This window comes from Arvicola amphibius, chromosome 8, assembly GCF_903992535.2.
Source record: "Arvicola amphibius chromosome 8, mArvAmp1.2, whole genome shotgun sequence".
NCBI lineage: Eukaryota > Metazoa > Chordata > Mammalia > Rodentia > Cricetidae > Arvicola > Arvicola amphibius.
Window position 1 is genome coordinate 65,683,647 of NC_052054.1, and position 20,921 is coordinate 65,704,567.

At 50.5% G+C, this 20,921-nt stretch overlaps 1 protein-coding gene across 3 annotated transcripts; it reads left to right on the forward strand.

Annotated features, from left to right (window-relative positions):
* Nucleotides 1–3,847: 3,847 nt before the first annotated feature.
* Ttyh1 (tweety family member 1) lies at nucleotides 3,848–20,921 on the forward strand. Of its 3 annotated transcripts, XM_038340170.1 has the most exons (14): nucleotides 3,848–3,973; nucleotides 6,879–7,057; nucleotides 9,042–9,153; nucleotides 9,943–10,163; nucleotides 12,809–12,904; nucleotides 14,038–14,110; nucleotides 14,402–14,477; nucleotides 15,387–15,442; nucleotides 15,625–15,717; nucleotides 16,138–16,230; nucleotides 20,016–20,158; nucleotides 20,292–20,337; nucleotides 20,604–20,678; nucleotides 20,799–20,921. In XM_038340170.1, the coding sequence occupies exons 1-13, from the start codon at nucleotides 3,848–3,850 to the stop codon at nucleotides 20,640–20,642; spliced, it is 1,353 nt and encodes a 450-aa protein (XP_038196098.1). In that variant the 3' UTR covers nucleotides 20,643–20,678; nucleotides 20,799–20,921. The 3 variants fall into 3 exon arrangements, with proteins under 3 accessions (XP_038196098.1, XP_038196097.1, XP_038196099.1); XM_038340169.1 differs by lacking the exon at nucleotides 20,292–20,337; XM_038340171.1 differs by lacking the exons at nucleotides 20,292–20,337; nucleotides 20,799–20,921 and adding an exon at nucleotides 20,775–20,798 and having other exon boundaries at nucleotides 20,604–20,661.

Sequence of the window (20,921 nt, forward strand, 5' to 3'; positions counted from 1 at the left end):
AGCACAAATGAGATGGATGAGTGATGGATAGATAGGTAGGTAGTTAGACAAAGAACTAAAGAGACAGAGAGGGGGGAGGGGGAGAGGGGAGGGGAGGGGGAGAGAGAGAGGGAGGGAGGGAGGGAGGGAGGGAGGGAGAGAGAGAGAGAGAGAGAGAGAGAGAGAGAGAGAGAGAGAGAGAGAGAGAGAGACTCCATTCCTGGCACCAACTTCTGTATTAGTTACCTTTGTAGTTGTGATAAAATGTCATGACCAACTTAAGTTACAGAAGGGGAAATTTGCACTCAGAATTCTAGAGGGAGAAGCTGTAATGTTGGGGGTGGGGATACATGGCCCCAGGAGGCTGGAGCAGGAACCTGGAGCAGAAAACTGAGAAACTACATTTCAACTGCAAGCATGAAACAGAAATAGCAAACTAAAAGTTACATAAGGTTGGAACTCTCAAAGTCCGGCACCTCTGATGTACTTTTTCTAGCAAGGATCCACCTCTGAAAGGTGCCATTACCTCCCTGAAACAGTACTGCTAACTGGGGACCAAGTGTTCAAGTCCGTGAACCTAGGGAGTGACATTTCTCACTCAAAGCACCACAGATAGATACTAGACAGACGGACGGATGGATGGATGGATGGATGGATGGATACATACAAAATAGATTGAAGGAAATTTATTATGAGAATTGACTCAAACAACTATGCAAGTGAGAAGTCCCATAATATGAAGTCCTCCCTGAAGACCCAGGGACAACAGAGGTTGACTTCACCTTGAGTATGAAGGCCAGAATATCAGGACCTCAAGTATCTTATAGCAGAAGAGGATGTTACAGGTATGAAAAAGAATGTAACTTATTCCGTTCTAACCCTCAATAGATTTGGGGGTACACAAATCTTACATCTAATGTGATGGGTTAATATCTAATCTCCAACAACTTCTCTCAGACACACCTACTGTGAATAAAACAATAAGGTTGTACCAGCAATCTGTGTGTCCCCCAACCCAGTCAAGTTAGCACAAAATCAGCCACTCTACCATCTGGACTCACACCAGGCAACTCAGCTGTGAGGTCTGATCCCACATGCAGGAAGAGCCATTTCCCAAGTGTCTTTTGTATCCAGAAGCAACCATTTCTTTCCACCACACACTCAAATAGACTATGGAATTTGTTGTTAGTATTGATTCATTGTACATAGCAATGGGTCTCATAGTATTTTCATTCATAAATATACACATATATGTGAATATGATCTAGGTCCCCAGATGACAGAAAAAAAATGCAATATTTGTCTTTATAAATCTGGCTTATTTCAATAAAAACAATGATCTCCAATTACATCTAATATTTTGCAAATAATAATTCATTCTTCTTTACAATTTTATAAAATTCCATTGTGCATACAGACCACATTTTCTTTTATATTTTATATATTTTCTATTTTGCTTTATATTTATTTATTTTTCATCTGCTGATGGACAGCTGGGTTGAGTCTGTCACTTGACCACTGTATGTGGTGCTGCAGTAAACACAGGTGTGTAGAAATCCCTGTGACATACTGACTTAAATACTTCCCTTTTCCTACAGCTTCCCACTATACTTACAGTCCGTTTCTTCTTTGCCTTACCCGCTACATGAACTTGGGTAGCTACCATCCATAGGAGGCGGTGTCATTTGCTTTCAGGACACAAAACAATGCCTGAAACACAGCAGGCACCCTGTACTCTGTATGAGGCATATAGGAAAATAAACCATCATTCATTCCATTTAGTGAGGACATACTATATGCTAGAAATAGGATTTCTATATAATAGAAATAGGATATCTCCAGGAACCTCCACGTACCTGGTTAGCCAGCAAGGCTCTTCGAGTCTAGGTTGAATTTCTCAGCTCAGGCCTGCTCTCACCTTCTGTCAGGAAGGGCTGGGCAGGAGGGCTCCCTGGAGGAGGAGGCACATTACTACCTCTCCTGGGCTTCTCTCCCACTTCTCTGACTCAGCATTACCATGCCCCCCCTCTTCCTCCGCTTGCCCCTTGCATGCCAGTGAGGCATAGTGTCTGGCTAGACCAGAGCTTGCAGACCAGCCAGCACCAACCCACAGACAGGTTTTATTTGGCCCACACAGTCACATTTTTTATTTGAATTCATTTTAACATTTAAAAGCTGAAGGATTTTGCTTTAAAAATATGCAGATTTCTGTCTTCGTTTGGAAATTTGGAACATCTGGTGAGGCTGAGCCCCTCTTCCCATATGGCCAGCACTGGCTGGAACTAAATGGCACCGACCACGTGGTCAATGCCAGCTTCTCTATACCCAGCCTGAATTAACGCCTGTGGAGCCTGAGGTCATTTGGGAATGGTGTCCCCATATGGGGACTCCAGAATCCCACAAGGACCATCTGGGAATAATCCCTCCATATCTCTTCCAGGAGAAACAGACAGGATACAATGATAGGTGGAGGTCAAGCCAACAGACCTATATTGGATGTACTACAAATCTCTAGTATAATAGGACAGGTGTCTTAAGTTTAATCAATACAGGCTAAAGCAGTTCTCCAGAGAGGCTGTATTCTGGGACCAAACCACACATTCATGAGGCAGAGAGATGGAGACAAAAGAAAGACAGGGGCAGATGCAGAAAGCAATCAATTCAAGTTCTCTCTCTCTCTCTCTCTCTCTCTCTCTCTCTCTCTCTCTCTCTCTCTCTCTCTCTCTCTCTCCTTTTGCTAGCCCTTTCCTACCAACCTGGACCAAAGTTGAGATGGATGGATTACCTTTTACTCTCTCCATTACTGGGTATTTCAGGGGCAAAGACTAAAGACTATTCCTTTTTCCACACCAAGAGGGACCCCTGAGCAGCATCCTGGGAATGTTAGTTCTAGTTCACACAGTGAAGGCCGGGGTGATGATATCACAGTGGTCAGGACCCCTGCCAGGGTCTCTATATACCCTTCATCATCTATCTGTGTGATTTTAGTGGCTTCCTATGAGATCCCAAACAAGTGTTTTTTTCTAGAAGATACCTCGAAAACTTTAAGGTGAATGGCGAGGGGTGAGGATGTTATAGACCGAAGCAGTTTGAAGGACATCTCAAAGACCTGGGAAGCCACCTCATGCAGATGGGATGAGTTCCTATGTGGATAACAGGAGCCCTTACACAAAGCGGGTGGCGAGGGGGGTGTGTCCTCTTATAAGTTGTTGGTTAGTCCTTACAGCATGTGCAGGTCTTTAAACACATTCTATAAAGGATCTGTCCACACAGGAATGTTCCTGTCCATATACAGCTTAGGACAAAGTGTGTGTGTGTGGGGGGGGGGGGGGGGCTGGGACTTTTATCCAAGCAGAAGCGTTCATTACAACAGAGAAGACTCTTAGATAAAAGTGAGGGATTTTCATTGGCGCGCCTGGATATTATCTACAAAATGCTGCTCAAATACTAATGACCTTTACACCAAGGTGAAGGTTTTACATAAGGATAAAGAGCTTGTGTGCTTCAAAGAGAAATCACAGTATCCTGCTTCTTGCACGTACGGGAAAAAGGCAGGCTAACCGATTTTGTGCTCAGCACAGCCCAGCCCCTGGATACCACTGACTTGAGCAAAGACCCTGCACCTGCTCAGGCAGCAGGTGAGAGCCCGGGAGAGGGCGGAGCAACTGGGCCCACTGCTCACACCGCATTGCCTCCGGTGGCCGCCAGAGGCAGCACCGAGGCGCTCGCCGCACCTCCCCCTCCCCAATCTCCACCCCCCGCCCTCCGGGCTCTTGCTCCCCGGAGCCCCGCAAACCCCGCTCCGCCCGCGCCCCGCACAGCACCGAGGCTCCCGGCCCGGTCCGCCCAGCTGCCCCTCCCCGGGGCCATGGGGGCACCCCCGGGCTACCGACCCTCTGCCTGGGTGCATCTCCTCCACCAGCTGCCCCGCGCTGACTTCCAGCTCCGACCGGTGCCCAGCGGTTTTGCGCCCCGCGACCAAGAGTACCAGCAGGTGGGATGGCAAACAGGGACAAGGTACCCCGGGAACAGGAGTCTAGGTCACAGTTCCTGCATCTTGAGGGTCGGGGACCTAGCCTGCTTTTGGAGGTACAAGAGCATGATTAGAGGTAGAGAGCTCATACCTTGAGGTCCCCCCTCGGACGTGAGCTGTGAATGCAGACCCCTCTCTTCCTAAATAAGAGAAAGCCAAGAGCCTAGACCCCTCCCCAAGAGTCCTAAATGGGCTGAGATGAGGCCCCAGCATTTGGGCTCCTGAGACCTGCCTTGGAAGCCAGTCTTCAGGGTCATCTAAGGAAAGGTCCGCTCTTGAGGTCCTAGATGAGAAGGACCCCGCCCCTACAGAATCCCAGCTAGTAAATATGTTCCAGAAAAGGGGATACCTAAGAGAGAGGACAGAGCGGGAAGTCTGGGAAGGCAGCTAAGGTCTGGGACCAGGGATTGATATCCTCAAATAGGGAAGAGAGATTTTAGGGCCAGGGCTAAGGAATGAGGTGAGGTGAGATGAGGATTCAGGGTGCTTTTGGCCTGTCCCAGGACGGAAGGGGCTGTCAGGGCGCCAGAGAGGATCGGGTGGAGATGAGGTTAGTTTGGGGGCTACTGAACAGGCCTGGGTCCCAGGAGGGTGAGGCTGGTAGTGGAACCTCACAGAAGCTGGGTCTCCAGGGAAGGGGGCCCCGCTGCAGCTCTGGGTGGGGGGTTGAATGTCCCCTGACCCAGTTTAATTCAAGTCCTTGACTTTGAGATTAATGAGAAAAGCTTGGCTGAGCTGGGGGGCCTGGAGAGGGGGACTGGGAGTCAGCCCTGCCCTCCCCCCAATCTGAATCTCTGCGGCTGTTCAGGGTGGCTTCTGGGAAAGGGGCACAGGGTTGGGAGAGCTTCGAGGGAGGGGGTGTTCCCAGAAAAGCAGCAAGGGGGAACGTGTGCTGTGTGCTTGCTATTTGGGTCATGGCTGGCACAGCCTGAGCGGCTCCTCCCTGCCTACTCCACCCGCCCCCTCTCCCCTCCAAACGGGGACCGCCATCCCCTCGCCCACAGCCACTTACACAATCACAGCCTCCAGACGGTGGGTCCACCTACTCCCAGCCAGACTCACAGGGCTTATGGCTCTGGAGAGTGCCTCAGCCACGAGGAATCCCCCGTGGGCCCCCAGCACCACCACAGACACTCGGAACAGTTCACTCAACCTGATCTTTGGCAGCCGGAGTCAAAGCTAGGGCACATACAGTCCCATCCCCTGGACATTCTTCCTCATGAAAATGACCACTGTGAACACAAAAAGACACTACAAGGGACTCTGGGACAGGACCTTCAGGATCACATGCCAAGGCACATATACACAGCACACTCATGTGTACACCATCACACACATGGGCACACACAAACACCACACACGTGACACGTCTACACCCCAGTCTACCCCCACACACAAACTCACAAACTCAACCAAAGTCACACGCACATCCACTCCACAGTCCACCAACACCACTCACTGATTGAAGAAGCCGTGTTCAGAAAACATCAGTGCCCACAAGTGTTCCCTTGCACACAAACATGCAGCATGATCTACACAAACACCTTATACTCACAGCCCATATGCCCTCACCTGGTGGAAGGCAAATTCGCAGCCACATAAACACTGCTAACACTTGTCACTCACACAGGTGAGGTGAAGGGCAGGCAGATATGCTACGGTTTAGGGACAACAGTCCCTGGGAACGCAGGGCTGTGATTCCAGATCTCATCCTGCCCATATCCTGCAGTGCAGCTCCAGCAACCTTGTCCAGCTCTGGGCCTCTGAGAAGACAGGTGACACAGGTCTCCTGAAAGCCCCTATCACATGAAGAGCCCACAGTTCTATAATTTATTTGAGACAGTGCCTCACTCTGTAGTCCAGGCTGGCTAGAGTTTATGTAACTTGGACTGTCCTAAAGCTGTGACAACCTTCCTGCCTCAGCTCCAGAGTGCTGGGGTTATAGGGATGAACTGCCTTTCCTAGCTCAGAGCTATGCTGTTCTGCAAGGTGTTCCCAGCTATGAACACCCTTTCTGCCTGCCTTTCCTACCTCCCGCCTTTGGGTCTCACTACATACTACCCTGTCAGTCTCCTATTTTCTATAGTTCTTTCTCTGTGTGTCTCGTCATCTCTCTGTGTCTGTCTCTCTTTCTCTTCCCTCTCTCCCTATCTCTGCTTGATCCCTCTGGAATTTTATATGTCTTGTCTCTATATTCCTCTTTCTTCTTGCCTTTGTCTCTTTCCTTGCCTGCCTCTTCTGTCTGCCTATTCCTCTCTATTGCTTGATCTGTCTTCCTTCCCTATCTCCATCTCTGAGCCTTGTGTGTATGTATCACAGCACACACATACAAGCTGTCACAGCACCCTGTCCCCATCCCCAGCCCTGGGGTGATAGACTCAACTGCAGTGGGTGTGTGAGCTCAGCAGCAGGAGGGAGATGGGGTAAAGAAGGCTGTCTCTCCTGCTCCCCTGAAGTATGGAAATGAAAGCCTTCCTGCGCCTTCATTCCATACAGTTCAGAGGGAACCTCGGGAAGTTCTTGAGACATGCTGCACTCCGATTGCCTTATTGCAGTGAAGAGGAAACCGAGACTCAGAGAGATGAGGCCTCTTTCGAGGCCATACAACCTCAAAACCTGGGAAGAACGAACAGGGTCAGAACCCAAAACCTAGGCTCCTTACTTGGATGCTGCCTCCAGCAACCTAGTCCTAAATTCTGGATGGGCCTCAGTTGCTAATAAGAGAGAGAATAGGCATCTCAACTTTTCCTCAACCTGGGTGCCCTCAGGGGCTGGGCTTCGTGCCCTTGAGCCCCCCAACTGAGGAAGAATTTTTTGTCTGGGACAAGATAGTGCTCTCTGAGGCTTCTCATCACTTCCTCCTCAGGCTTTGCTGCTGGTGGCAGCCTTGGCTGGGCTGGGTTTGGGCCTGAGCCTCATCTTCATCGCTGTCTACCTCATCCGCTTCTGCTGCTGCAGGCCCCCAGAACCCCCTGGGGCCAAGAGTCCCCCACCCGGAGGAGGCTGTGTTACCTGGAGCTGCATCGCTGCCCTTCTCGTGGGCTGGTAATGGGGCCCCAGGATGGGTGGGGAGTGGGGATAAAGCTCCCTACACTTGCTATCAGTCTTGTTTAAGCTACCATGGGGTATGGGCCCAGAGTTGGCTCAGAGTACCTGTCTGTTTGGTGAGTGGAGGGCTAGAGGCTTAACGAGGATGAAGCAGCCAGCCTGGGAGTAGAACTGAAAGCCTGGGATAGGTTTGGGGTTTTCAGTGGTTGTGCTACGTAGGGGAGTGAGATGCTTTCTCTAGACCTCAGCGTCCACATCTATAAAGTGAGTTTTGCAGTACTACCCATACTCTTGTTAGTCACACTAAGCCTAGAGAGTGCACAGCACCTGGGTCCTAGGGGATGTCCTCAGTGTCAGCACTGATCAAAGGGTTATTCATTCACTGAGCTCATTCATTCAACAACTGAGCATAACTGCCATGTGCCAGACACGGGACATGCCAGCCCGAGCACTCTGTGACTTCAGCCAGAGCTTCAGTCAAGGAAACAGCAGGCCTTACAGGGCAGCAGCAGCACCTGCTCAGCCCACACCCAAGCTGGGTCTGAGTCTTTCTCCTAAGAGCTGTGCTCAAGATGGCCACACCTGGCTCTAATGGAGGGAAAATCAGGGAGGGAGAGAAAATGACTTTTCAAGCCCATATGGTTTAAGAGGCAAGTGGAGATTTAGACTCGTGGAAAAACAACCCTCTCCTCCTCCCACCCTCCTCAGGACCCTCAACAGGAACTCCACAGGAGCTTTAGTGAACTTGACACCAAGATTGTTTGCTCTGAGACCAGCCCCTCCTAGGTCATGATTAGTTGACTTATGTCACATATGAGAGTATTCAGGACTTGAGGGGACTGAGACCTGCTGGGGACCTCATGCACAGTTAGCAGGAGCCCTGGTGTCCCCCTCCAGCCATCTGGGGGTGTGGCCTGGAGTAGTCACTCCAATCTGGGCTCTGGTCCACTCTTCCTCATTGTAGGAAGAAGAGAATGTGTGTTTGGGAATATATGGGGGCTGGGCACCCCCTGTCCAAGATATTTTCTCATCAGGATCTCCAGAATGGGGGTGGATGAGGGAGGCTGACAAAGGCCCAGTGGGGGAGAGTCACAACCCCAGCCCCCTCAGAGCCTGGGAACAAGAGGAGCTTTGTAGGGTTCTGAACAATGGGGCAGGGCCAGTAGGCTCCTATCCAAGGGATGGGATGGGGGCCTGTGTAGCCCAAGGCTGGGAACTGAGAGAGCATCAGGCTCTCGCCCCCTCCAGTGTGAGGCACAGGCTCAGGGAGAAAAGTGGGTCCCCATATTCAAACCCCACAATAGAAGTCTGTGTGTTGGCTGGGCAGGGACAGGGGCCCAGCTCCTGGCCTGGCCTTCAGCCCTCCCTCCCACATTCTCTTACTCCTCTTCCAGCTGGCCAGATGCCTGGATCCCTGGGCAGCACAGGGGAAGGCTGAGAGCTCCGGGCACAAGGTCTTTTACAAAAGAATAGGGGCTAGCGACCTCGTGCTCCTAGGAACCTTTAGGAGGCAGGGGCAAAGAAGACTAAGAAGGGCTAGGAAGAGACAGGTGTTGGTGCCTAATGACTCCTAAGACAAGGCTGTGAATTGTGGGGTGTTTTGACAAAGGATGTAGGAGCTGGTCGTGAGCTGATCGTAATTAGGAGTTGATAACCTTTTACCCAGGGATAGGCAAAAACCAGGGTTCCATTCTGGGGAGGTGCGAGTTAAATCTGGGGACTCCTTCTTTTCCACCACTCCACCCACCATTAGCATCACAATGACGTCTTTCCAGCTTGGGGGAGTGAGGTCTTCAGGTTACCTTGGCAACTGGTGGAGGCCAACCTTGGGCTGTTCTTTTTCCCACGGAAGATGAACCAATAGGGTGGATGCAGAGATTGGATAGGCAAATGAAGCAAAGGGGAGTCCGAGTAAGTGTGGAGATGTGATCCTGCCCTCCATATTCTGAGACTGTTTGGTATTTCTTCTTCTTTCTCTCAGTGCGGGCATTGGCATTGGTTTCTATGGCAACAGCGAGACCAGCGATGGGGTGTCCCAGCTCAGCTCAGCACTGCTGCATGCCAACCACACACTCAGCACCATTGATGACTTGGTGAGAGGGGCAGCAAAGAGCCAGACTGCAAACTCATACCTCAATTGATCTCCACATGGGAATGTGGTCCCCCACTGAGGAACAAAAGAAACCAAGATCAAAGCAGATCCCAGACCAGAAACCTGATCCCCAGATACAGAACTGTAAACTCAGACCTGCTGACATTAGACCATATGTTCAGCCCCAACCCTGCAACCTGGAGCTGGATCTAGAAGATTCAGACAGGCTGAAGACTCATATCCAGGCCCAGGCCTGGATTTCTGTTTATGACCAAGCCAGAGACAAAACACCAAGGACACTGGTCCCTGTCTTCAGGCCAGATGTAAAACTACAGACCCTATTCTTGAACCAAATACAAGCTCAGGGACCCCCACTGTCAGATCTTATACCCCAGGATTCCAGAGCTTGGGACTGAGATGCATGTGTGCATGTGTTATATTTCAGTGCCTACTTGTATAGAGCCAAGGACTCAGATTTAAGATCCCAGACTCAAAAGGACTGATGCAGACTTCAGACTTAAGACTCATCCTTCCATTTTGACTTAATTTCAGTGCTGGGGTTAGAATCTTTACCTTGGACTCAAGCTCCTGACTAAACTAGAGCAGATGGCAGGACCTGGGAGCCCCACCTTGACTCACCTTTTCCCCAGTCTCCAGATGCCCCAGAACTCCAGATCTCAGGCAACTGACATTCCTCATACCTGCTTCACCCCTGAGACCCCATCCATCAGCCCCAACCCTAGGCTTTGGAAAAGGCAGTCCCAGATCTGAGACCATGTCATCTCCCCAGGTGCTGGAAACAGTGGAGAGGCTGGGTGAGGCGGTGAGGACTGAGCTGACCACCCTGGAGGAAGTACTATCAGAACGTGTGGAGCTGGTGGCTGCCACCCGGGGAGCCAGGAGGCAGGCTGAGGCTGTGGCTCAGCACCTTCAGGGACTGGCCTTCTGGCAAGGAGTGTCCCTCAGCCCCGTGCAGGTGGCTGAAGATGTGACTTTTGTGGAGGAGTACAGGTGGGAAAAGGACATTTCTGTTTTTTTTTTTTTTTTTTTTTTTTTAAGCATTGTAGTCTCATACTAGTCCCTGGGGGGATGTGGGACAGTATCTGGAGACAGTTTTATTTGCCCCACTGGGGAAGCAAAGCTACTGTCACCTGGTAGAAGCAGAGATGCCGGTCAGCATCCTCCAGGCCAGCCCCACGGTGGAGAATTGCCCAGTTGTGAATATAAGACTAGGCTGACAAACTGAGCTGTGAGGTTGAATCCAGAGATTGGGGGCCACTCCTCATATTTACATACCCCCTCCATGGTCTCCTCTCTCATTCTCTCACTCACTCGGCCATTCCTGACTCATTCGTTCAGCAAATCAATCATGTTACACAGTTTCTCTTGCACTAACCCAGTAGCAAACCTACCTACCAGATTATTTGGGAGGCCATTGTGTTCACTGTATAACTACTTAGCATCTGGTGAGAGACAGCACATGTGGTTAGGAACCTTAGCTTCAGGAGACCACTCTGTATTTGTGCACACTTACACAAGTTTCTTTGGCCTTGGTTTTCCCACCTTAAAGTCAATCCTGTCATGCGTAGCTCAAAATGCCTTGTGGAGAGTTAATAACTTTGAGTGTCTGAAACAAAGATACATTATGACAGATGGAACTGTGCCAGTAAAGTACAGGTATGCCAAGCAGTGGGGGATGAGACAGGAAATCCCACCCAGAAGGGATTCTTTAGCAGGGAGATCAATATAAAACAGGCTCACAAATCCAGACCTGGTGGTATAGGCCTGTAATCTCAACTACTCTGGAGGCTGAGGTAAAAGGGTTGAAAACTCAAGGCCTGCTTGGCCTACTGAGTAATTTCAAGGTTAGTCTGAATAACTCAGTGAGGCATTGTCTCAAAGAGGAAAAGGAAGGCTGAGGATCTGGATAATGGAAGAATATTTGCCTAGAATTGACTTCTAAGGGACTGACAGTGTGACTTAAAAGTAAAACTTCTGCCTAGAATCCCCCAGTGAGGGACTGCAGGTATGACTCAGTGGTAGAGCACCTGCCTGGAATCTCCCAGTGAAGGGGATGTGGCTCAAAGGTAGAGCACCTGGAATTCACCGGTGAGGAACTGGGGAGTAATGGTCAGTGGTGGAGCGCCTGCCTAGAATCCCCCAGTGATGGATGGGCTGGGTTTGTGGCTCTGGTAGAGACTTACTTAGAATCTACTACTGAGGGGCTGGGGAACTTGACTCTGGTAGAGTTGCCTACTTAGCATGTGTGAGGCTCTGCATTCACCGAAGCATTAAAAGCAGTGAGAAGAGAGGGACTAGAGAGATGCATTAGCGGCTTAAGGGCACATGCTGCTTGTATAGAAGACCCAGGTTCAATTCCCTGCCCTCATGGTAGCTTACAACTATCTGTAACTCCAATTCCATGGGATCCAACACTCTTTCTGACCTCTGCAGACACCAGACCTGCATTTGGTAGATGTACATACATGTAGGTAAAGCATTCATAGATATTTTTAGAAAGCAGGTTTTCTGTAAGGTGGGTGAAAGAGAGCTTTGGAGCATATAAAATAGGAAGGGGCTTGTCTGGGGACAGGCAGGGCAGTTTATGTGAAAGTGTTTAGAAGGGCCATACTGAAAGGTGACATTGGGGGGAGGGGAGGGCAAGCTGTGAAGCGCTCTGAGTCAACCATCCATCTCAACAGCCAGCAGGACCAGGCTTTATAGCCACACAGTTATTTCACTTCTTCTTGCGTTTAGCAGACGCTCCTGAGCCTTCTGTTCCCAAGCAGGAGGCCATGCTGCTTGGTACAAGCACACCGGGGCTGAAACAATCGCAGCAGGGGATACATGCTGGAGATGAGGCAGTGGGAGGCAGGCAGGTCTAGATCCAAGGGCCACAGATTCTGTGTCATGGTCGGGGAGGTAGAGGGGCCTGTGACAATGATGCTCCGCAGATGCTCTGGAAAAGTGTCTGGTAAAAGAGAGGCCCTCAATAAATACACTGGGGCCACAGAGGTGAGTGCGGAGGTATGGCCAGGGACAAGATCTCGGGGAGTGCAAACCACAACTCTGTGGTGACTTTATGGAGCACTCACAGTGTGCCAAGTGCAGAGTTTGGGCCTTCTATGTGTCTTCCTCTACAGTCCTGATGCATTACTTACTGACTTACATATTATGTCGCGTTCACAGCTCTCCGGATGATGATTTAGCTAACACGAACTTCACTCACAAGCCCATTCTCCTAGGACCTTTACATGTATCCATTCCTTCACCTGGCAACGGATTTTGAATTTGATCCTGATATGCCACTCATGTTTCTGGTAGGGAAACTGAGGCAAATAGGTTACATGGCTAAATGAGTAATTAAGACCGAGACATCATACCTCTTAAGTGTGCAATAAGGTCCTAGGTGACTGACAACCTACAGTACTGGCTCAAGGATTTATTTAGAGAGGCCAATGCATGTGTCCACAAACACAGAACTTCTGAGTGAACCATTCAGGGTAGGTTTCAGGTGCTCCAGAGTCTTGTGAGCCCATGTACCATTTCACCAATGAACTGGGCAGCAGAGAGGCTGCAGAATCGGGTTGGGTTAGCGTGAATCTGAGGTCCTGCTGGCCTCCAGAGGCCCACTTCCTTGTCCCTTCTTCCTATAGGTGGCTGGCCTATGTCCTCCTGCTGCTCTTGGTGCTGCTGGTTTGCCTCTTCACCCTCTTGGGCCTGGCGAAGCAGAGCAAGTGGCTGGTGGTTGTGTGAGTGGAGTATATTGCACAGGGGAGAAAACAAGGCGGGTTTCCAGCATGCAGCATTTGCTAGAGTCTTAGGAAAGACAAAGGCTGTGTTTGCTGTAAATGGGGGAGGGGGTGTGATCAGGTGATTGCTGACATGCCACAGATGCTTTCTCTCTTGGTCACCACAACAAACTCATGGAGGAAGTGCCACCAGGTCCTCTTATGGCAGGTGAGGGACTTGTGGTAATGTGGGGACACATAGGACCCATGCACTTATTGAATAGTTCTCCGTGTACCAGATATCACTCTTAGGACTTCATGGGACTCTCACACTCAGCTACCCAGGGATGTAGGCACTGACCTCTATTTAACAGTGGGAGGTGGTTGAAAGCCCATGTGGCTAGGTCAGGACCACACAGCAAGAAGTACTGTGGTGGGGCTCAAATCCAGCCTACCCTTCACTGGAAGAGTTCATCCTCCTTCTCCTCCCTTGCGACCCACTGTCTGTGAACTCTCCCTGGGAGACAAGTCCAAGTACTGCATCTAGGATCTCATCAAGGCGTGGAGACTCATAGAACACACTGTGCTGAGCAAGTATATGACTGGGGGCCAGGTCTTCCAGTTTACCACAGCTGTTAACCTTCCCCACTACTCCAGAACCCAGAATTCTTCTACCCCTCACAACCCTGGACATAGGCCAAGACTTAAATAAACCAAGCTCTGAGTTTCAGAAATCAACTCTGAAACACTTTCCACACCTTACAGCTTGGAGGTGGAGGGAGTGGAGAGAGGATAGCTAAATAAAATGGGCTGTAGATGGGCCTGAAACTAGCTTAGAACCTCCAGGACCCTGTGCAATGAAATCCCAGCAAATTCAGCCGATGGGTGGACAGCTGCCCCCTAGGGTCCAGGAACAGCTGGGATAGTGGCTGCTGACCTGCCAGCCAAGACCTTCTCCTCTCTTGTTCCAACTGAACAGATGTTCTGTTTGACGTCAGTCTGGGCCTTACCCCACCCTTTACTCCCATGCCTCTGATGCTAATCCTCTAGGCTATAGAGGTTGGTGGGTACTGGGGAGGGCTGTGATTGGATGTAGGGTATAGAAAGAGGCAAGGCTGATTAAGAGATCTGAGTCCAATCACCTCCCCCTCTAGGATGACCGCCATGAGTCTCCTGGTGCTTGTCCTGAGCTGGGGTTCTATGGGCCTAGAGGCGGCCACAGCTGTGGTAAGTATGGGGCTCTGGATTGGGGTGTTCTGAATCCTGGGGTGGGTGTGACCTAATTATTGCCATTAATCCTAAGGCTTGGTGGACTTGATCACAGTTCTGAGGTTTCAAACTTATTTGCTGGGTCCTGAGAGGGCAGAAGCTGGGGCCTAGACTAGACTCCTCAGTCTGAAAAAAGCTAGGGTCTAGACCCCTGGATCTGAGGGAGCAGGGTTGGATCCTGGACCTTTGAGTTCTATGAAAATATGAAATTGGACATCTGGTCTTATCCCTTCCTATTTTCTTCATCAGGGCCTCAGTGACTTCTGCTCCAACCCAGACACCTATGTGCTGAACCTGACCGAGGAGGAGACAGGGCTCAGCTCAGGTGATTCCCATAAATCCCTGCGGTCCTCAGCACTCCCTGCCACCCCCCTAGTGCCCAGTCCGTTGTAGGGTAGAGTGTAGAATCATCTAGCAATCCTGGAAGGATGGTAAAAGGGAAGGATCAAAATGTGAGTGGTGGGGGTTGGGGAGTGGGCCATGGGCCTCAGTGATAGGAGAATTTGATTGATTATGGGAGAACAAGGAAGCATAATTAGGTCAGTTGAATTCCAGGTGCAGGTGAAGTAGAAGGGATGGAAATATGTGGTGTGATATTGCCCAACTATAATCCCAGCAATTAGGAGGCTGAGGCATGAGTTCAAGAATAGCCTAGGCTATGTAGACCTTGTCGCACTCTGTTCTAAAACAAAAACAAAGACAGAATGGAATTGGAGATGTTGCTGCTCAGTTGGTATTGCCTTGCATGCCCAAATCTGTAAATTTGATTCCCAGCAACACATTAAATTTGGTATAGTGGCTTGTGCCTAAAATCTCAGCACTCATGATGTGAAGGAAGAAAGATCAGAAGCTCAAGATGATCCTCAGTTACATAGCAAGTTCAAGGCTGGTTTGTGCTACGTGACTGTCTCAAAATAACAGCAACAAACTGAACAACAAATTAGGAAGGAAGAAGAAAAGTAGGGAAGGAAATGGAAGGAAAGGGGGGAAGGGGAGGGAACAGAACGGGGGAGTAAAGGGGAGGGAAGGAAGCAATGAAGGGAGAGGAAGAGGGAGGGGAAGAGAAGGGAGAATGGGAGGAGAAGGAAAGGATAGGAGAGTGACTAGCAGGTCTTTGATACCCCAAGAAAGTTCCAAACTGGGGAATGGCCACTGGACTATGGCCCTCCAGATTTGCCCAGGGAGAGTCTAGGCCCAGGCTCATAGCCTGCTCCTTTCTCTCCCTCCACTTCAGACATCCTCAACTATTATTTCCTGTGCAACCAGGCGGTCTCCAACCCCTTCCAACAGGTTAGGACTGTGGGCAAAGAAATGGGAAATGAGGAGATGGCTAATGTGGAGCCCCAAGGGCATATGCTGGGCTGCCCTTCTGGGAGGTGGAGGGGGCTAAGGTCCTGAGTTGTGTATTCTAGTGGATAGATGACATGGTGGATACCCTGACCTGAGTCCTCCTCTCTCTTATCTCCCTGCAGAGGCTGACTCTGTCCCAACGAGCTCTAGCCAGCATCCACTCCCAGCTGCAGGGCCTGGAGCGGGAAGCTGTCCCTCAGTTCCCTGCAGCACAGGTTAGGTCAATGGACTGCACCAGTAGGTGGGGGTGGGAGAGTAGGGGGGGCTGAGCCTGGTGAACCTGTGGGATGCTGGCCCGTTTCATGTGGAGGGGCAGGTTGACTGGGTCAGATAGACTTGTGGAGCTGGCCCTTCTCTAAGTAGGCATGATTTCATGTTGTGTGAAGAGCCTATGGAAAGGGGCAGGGCAATAGAGCTAAGCAGCTCTCTGGACCAGAGCTTCCAGGAAGGGATTGAGGCAACAGAAGTAGACTGGTCTCTTGTAGCTGGGGAGGAAGTGGAGGTGAGGGAGGATTGAGAGTGCTGCTGAACCTATGTAAAAGGGAGTGTCTGGTCCCTTTAAGAAGTGGGGCTCATGAGTTGAGGGCAGAACATTGCTGGGTAGCTGACTGTGTACCTGTTCCCTCCCACAACAGAAGCCCTTGTTATCTTTGGAAGAGATGCTGAATGTGACAGAGGGAAGCTTCCACCAGCTGGTGGCACTGTTGCATTGCCGCAGTCTGCACAAGGTACACTCCTGTGTGCTTGCTTGCCTGCCCTCTGTCTTTTTCTCTCTCCTTCCTCTCCTCTCTCTTCCCCTGTCCCTCTCTGTCTCCCTTGCCCTCCCCTCTGCTTCTCTCTCTTATTCTCCCCTTCTCTCGCTCTCCTGTCCTCCTGAGTTTTTCAGCTTCTACCTTCTCCCCTACTCCATGAAAGCTGTTCAGCCTCTTAAGCCCTGGAATGAGAGCCTGAGCAGGCTCCGAATTTCCTGGGTTGAATGCTAGTCCACGGATCTCTAGATGTGAAAGGGGCAGGGGAAAGGGTAGCAGTCTGTTCAAGCCCCATTGTAGGCTCAGCTGTGAGCTGTGTGGCCTCAAGAGCAGGTCAGCATCTCCGAGTCTCAGTTTCCCTACCTTTACACCTTTGGGGGAACAATTATGAGCATCACAAAGACTCTCACCTTTACAACATCTTTACAACCAAGAGTTGATCTAATAGAGACCTAACTGCTTTCCTTGGTTACAGTCTCCCACACTGATACTGTCCATGCACACAGCTTTTGCCCTGATGCTGACTCTATGGGGTCACTGGTCACTGACCCCCATAAACAGACCAGGATGGCTTTTTTCTTTTATAGTACTGGTGGATTGAATTCTGATACTTTAGCCTATTAGATGAGCACACTACCATTGGTGTGTGTATGTGTGTGTGCACACGCATGCGCACATGTGTGTGTGTCTAGGGTTTCATGTAGCCCAGGCTTATTTCCAATTAGCTGCATAGCAGAGGATGGCCCTGAGTTCTGATCCTTTTGTGCACACCTCCCTCCTGAATGCTGAGATTACAGGTGTGTGATGGCACACCTATATGAAGTACTGGGTATGGAACCCAAGGCTTCATGTATTTTAAGGAAGCACTCTACCAACTGAGCTATGTCTGCAACCTCCAGTCTTTTTAAAAAGTATTTTTCATTTTGAGGCAGAGTCTCATTAAGTTGCCCAGACAGACCTTGAACTCCTAATCTTCTGGTCTCAGCCTCCCCACTAGCTGACAATTTTTTTCAGACCCAGCAGGGAATATTATTACATATTCTGCAAACCCAGAGGCTGGGAGAAGGCAGTTGAGTGATTTTCCCAGAAGGCCAGGACATCATGGAAGGCACTGAGCTGCTTCTGGTTTGAAGCATGGCCAGTCTGTCCCCTTCTGTTTTTGAAACATTTTTACCCATCTGCCATCCAAGGGCTCACTACAGATCAGACCTGGAGAACATATGCTTCTTCACCACCTCTGGTCATCTGGTCTACCTTAGGATTAGGATACAGACTCAGCAAACAAACTCCTCTCTACAAGGAGACCTAAGTAACACCTGGAGGTCCTTGCTCCAATTCATTATTGCTGGATATGCAAAGTCTGAGATTAATGTGGTATCCTGCCTCAGAGGGCAGGTACCAAAAAGTCAGTGAAGGGTCATTGAACAGGTATCTGAGAAGAGCCAGGTAGGGGTCCTTGTTTTTTTTTATACAATGGCAAGCTGGGCCCCAATCCTCTTTTATGTATCATTCAGATGCTGAGCTTTTAATTCTGGATCCAAGATGACTGTGAAGGGAGAGATGAGGGGTCAGTCTGTGCAACTATTGAGAAATCATGTGACCCTGGGCCTTGGTTCTCCATCTAGACCTTTTCCACCACATATTAAAATTAGGGACAGGACTGAGGACTTTGCTCCATCTATAAAGTACTCACCACACAATCATGAGGACCTGAGTTTGATCCCCAGAAACCATATAAAAAGCAGGGCATATGGTGCTCAGCACTGAGGAGGCAGAGACAGGTGGATAGCTGGGACCTGCTGGCCACTCAGCCTAGCCCAGTTAGTGCACACCAGGTCCCAGAGAGAAAGCCTACTTAAAAAACAAACAAAACATTGCTGACAGTGGCTCAGTATACCTTTACTCCCAGCATTGGGGAGGCAGAACCAGGCAGATCCCTGAGTTTGAGGCCAGCCTGGTCTATAGGATGAGTTCTAGGACAGCCAAGGCTATACAGAGAAACTGTTTGGATAAATAAAACAAAACCCAAAATGTATTTGAACTTTAATCTTTGTTCCCACCCCACATGCGCAGGCATACCACAACCCTTATACATGTACATACATACATACATACACACACACACACACACACACACACAGAAACACACATAGACACAAATATACACATAAATAAAATAGGGACGAGACACTAGGCTAAGAAAGAACGGACTGGGTGTGGTGGTGCACACGTTTCATCCCAGCCCTTCCAGAGGCAGATGCAAAGACAGGTGGATCTCTGGGAGTTTTAGACCAGCCTGGTCTACAAAATGAGTCCCAGGCCAGCTAGGCCTATAGGAAGAGACCCTGTGTAAATGAGAGGCAAGGGGGAGGTGTCTCTGGAACCTAAGAGACTTGATTCCAGCTTCAGCTTTGTACTTTCTAGGCTGTGTGACTCTGTAAAAGCAGATTGTCCACTCTGGGCTAAGCTTCTTTCCACAGCATCAAAGGCAGCATTGCATGGGGCTATTGCAAAGATATGTGGGCACAGTATGTGTGTGCCTGATGCAAGCCTAACGGGTTAGTATCCTGGTGGGCTCCTCACCACACACTTCACTTACTCAACAGTAGGAGCCTCTTCCTTCACCCCAGCGCTTGCACCAGGAAGTCAGGACTGCCCTTCCAGCTCGCTATCCTCACTTCCCCACTGCATCTGCTGCTCACATAGCCACTGCGGCTGCAGACCCTGGCCCCTCCCCTCCTGTCAAGACCACAGCCTCTTGCATGCCCATCGGTTCATTCCATCTATCCAGAGACAGCTAGTGATCCTTTCAAACACAATCAGGTCAGAGTCTTCCTCGAAAAGCCCTTGTGTGAATCCCCCTGCACATGGATTAAAGCCAGGGCTCCTAGCACTGTCCTAGAAGAGCCTGTAGAGACAACCCTAGCAAAAGCCGTGTGGCCTCAGTCTTGATGATTCTACTCTTGTCCTCCATGTCACCCAGCTACCTGCCTCTGTCTAGAACTAACCATCTTCCTGGCTCCTTGTGCCCTTCTCAGATGGCCTCTGCTGGCACTGTCCTAACGTCTTATTGTCCTACCAGCTCACAAGCCTCCAAAGTGGACTCCTTGGTCCCATGTGCTGAAGGTTGCCAGTGCTGAGCTAAGGTGGCTTAGTCCGTTTCTACAGAATGAACCAGCATGTTGACTGTGCCACTGGGCATTGAGGTCACAGTGGTTCTGCTGTCCTCCAGGGCAGCAGTCACAGTAGACAGTCTTTTCTGCATGCATATCATGTGCCATGTCCAATCCTAAATTGTTACGTAAGCCAGCGATTTGTGGGACCCAAGGGGCATCTGACAGTGTGTGGCAACACGAATTTCACAGCTACAGGAAAGGGTGCCAGCATCCTCATCTGTCAGTAACACCTGGTTGGAACAAGGATAGGCAGGGCTGGTGCTGGTGGGAGGCAGCAGTGTAGAGGCTCTTCCACCTGGGATCCTGCGAGAGCAGTTCTCTGGGCGCTAAGTGGAGATGGTAGACAACTTTGCATGTGGGGTAGAGGCATGAGATAAAATAGGAACGGACTGGGGGGGCTGCAGCTCAGCCAAAGGCACAAGGTGAACATATGGCCTTCCATGTTCAGAACAAGCTCTCTGACAGGAGACTACTCTTGGGCACAGAGTCTCAGTGACTCATGCAATACCACTCAGCCAGGCAGGTGGATGGTTGGACCCATGTACAGAGTACAGATGTGCACACTCTAAGGCTTACCCTCTGCCTCAGGACTATGGCTCGGCACTCCGAGGCCTGTGTGAAGATGCCCTGGAGGGCCTGCTGTTCCTGATGCTCTTCTCTCTCCTGTCTGCGGGGGCCCTGGCCACCACCCTTTGCAGCCTGCCCCGTGCCTGGGCCCTCTTCCCGCCCAGGTCAGCAGGGGAGAGAGGGCAGGGTCCCCAGGGAGGGGACAGGAGGCAGCACCCAGGGCCACTGGTGGGGATGGGGCAGCCTCCTGATGGGTTCCCATCCTGCTTCTCTGCCACTCCCCACATCACACTCCAGTGATGACTACGATGACACAGATGATGACGACCCTTTCAACCCTCAGGTACAGACCCTGGTCTGCGGAGGAAGGCTGGGGTGTCAACTCCTGGGTCTGAGGGATGGTTGGATCTGGGTCTCTGGGTCTGAGGGAGAAGGACTGGGGTTGGGATACTGGCTCTGAGGAAGGGATGGGCCTGGGATAATGTGGGAGGAGAAATGGGTCTTGGACCTGAGGGAGGAACGCCGGGGTCTGGGATCCTGGGTCTGAGGGAGGGACCCACAGTATGTGACAGATTCTCATTGTATGTCTTCTCCCCATTATGGTGCTAGGAATCCAAGCGCTTTGTGCAGTGGCAGTCTTCCATCTGAGCCTCCCCTCCAGCCTGGAGTGGGCTTTCCTGTTAGGTAAGCTTTAATGACACCTTGGTGATCTGCTGGGCCTTGATTTATGGCACTCTGCGCTGGGTGGGTGTCCATGGGAGTGTCTCCTGCCTATGTCAGCTCCTCATCTCTCCCTCTCTCTAGCTCCTTTCCTGGCTGCTGGAGAAGGCCCCACTAACCTGACCCTGACTGGGCTCTGACCACTAACACTGCTGGCCATGGACACCTCACATAGGATGACATTCTGCTTTGGCCCCAACATTCCCC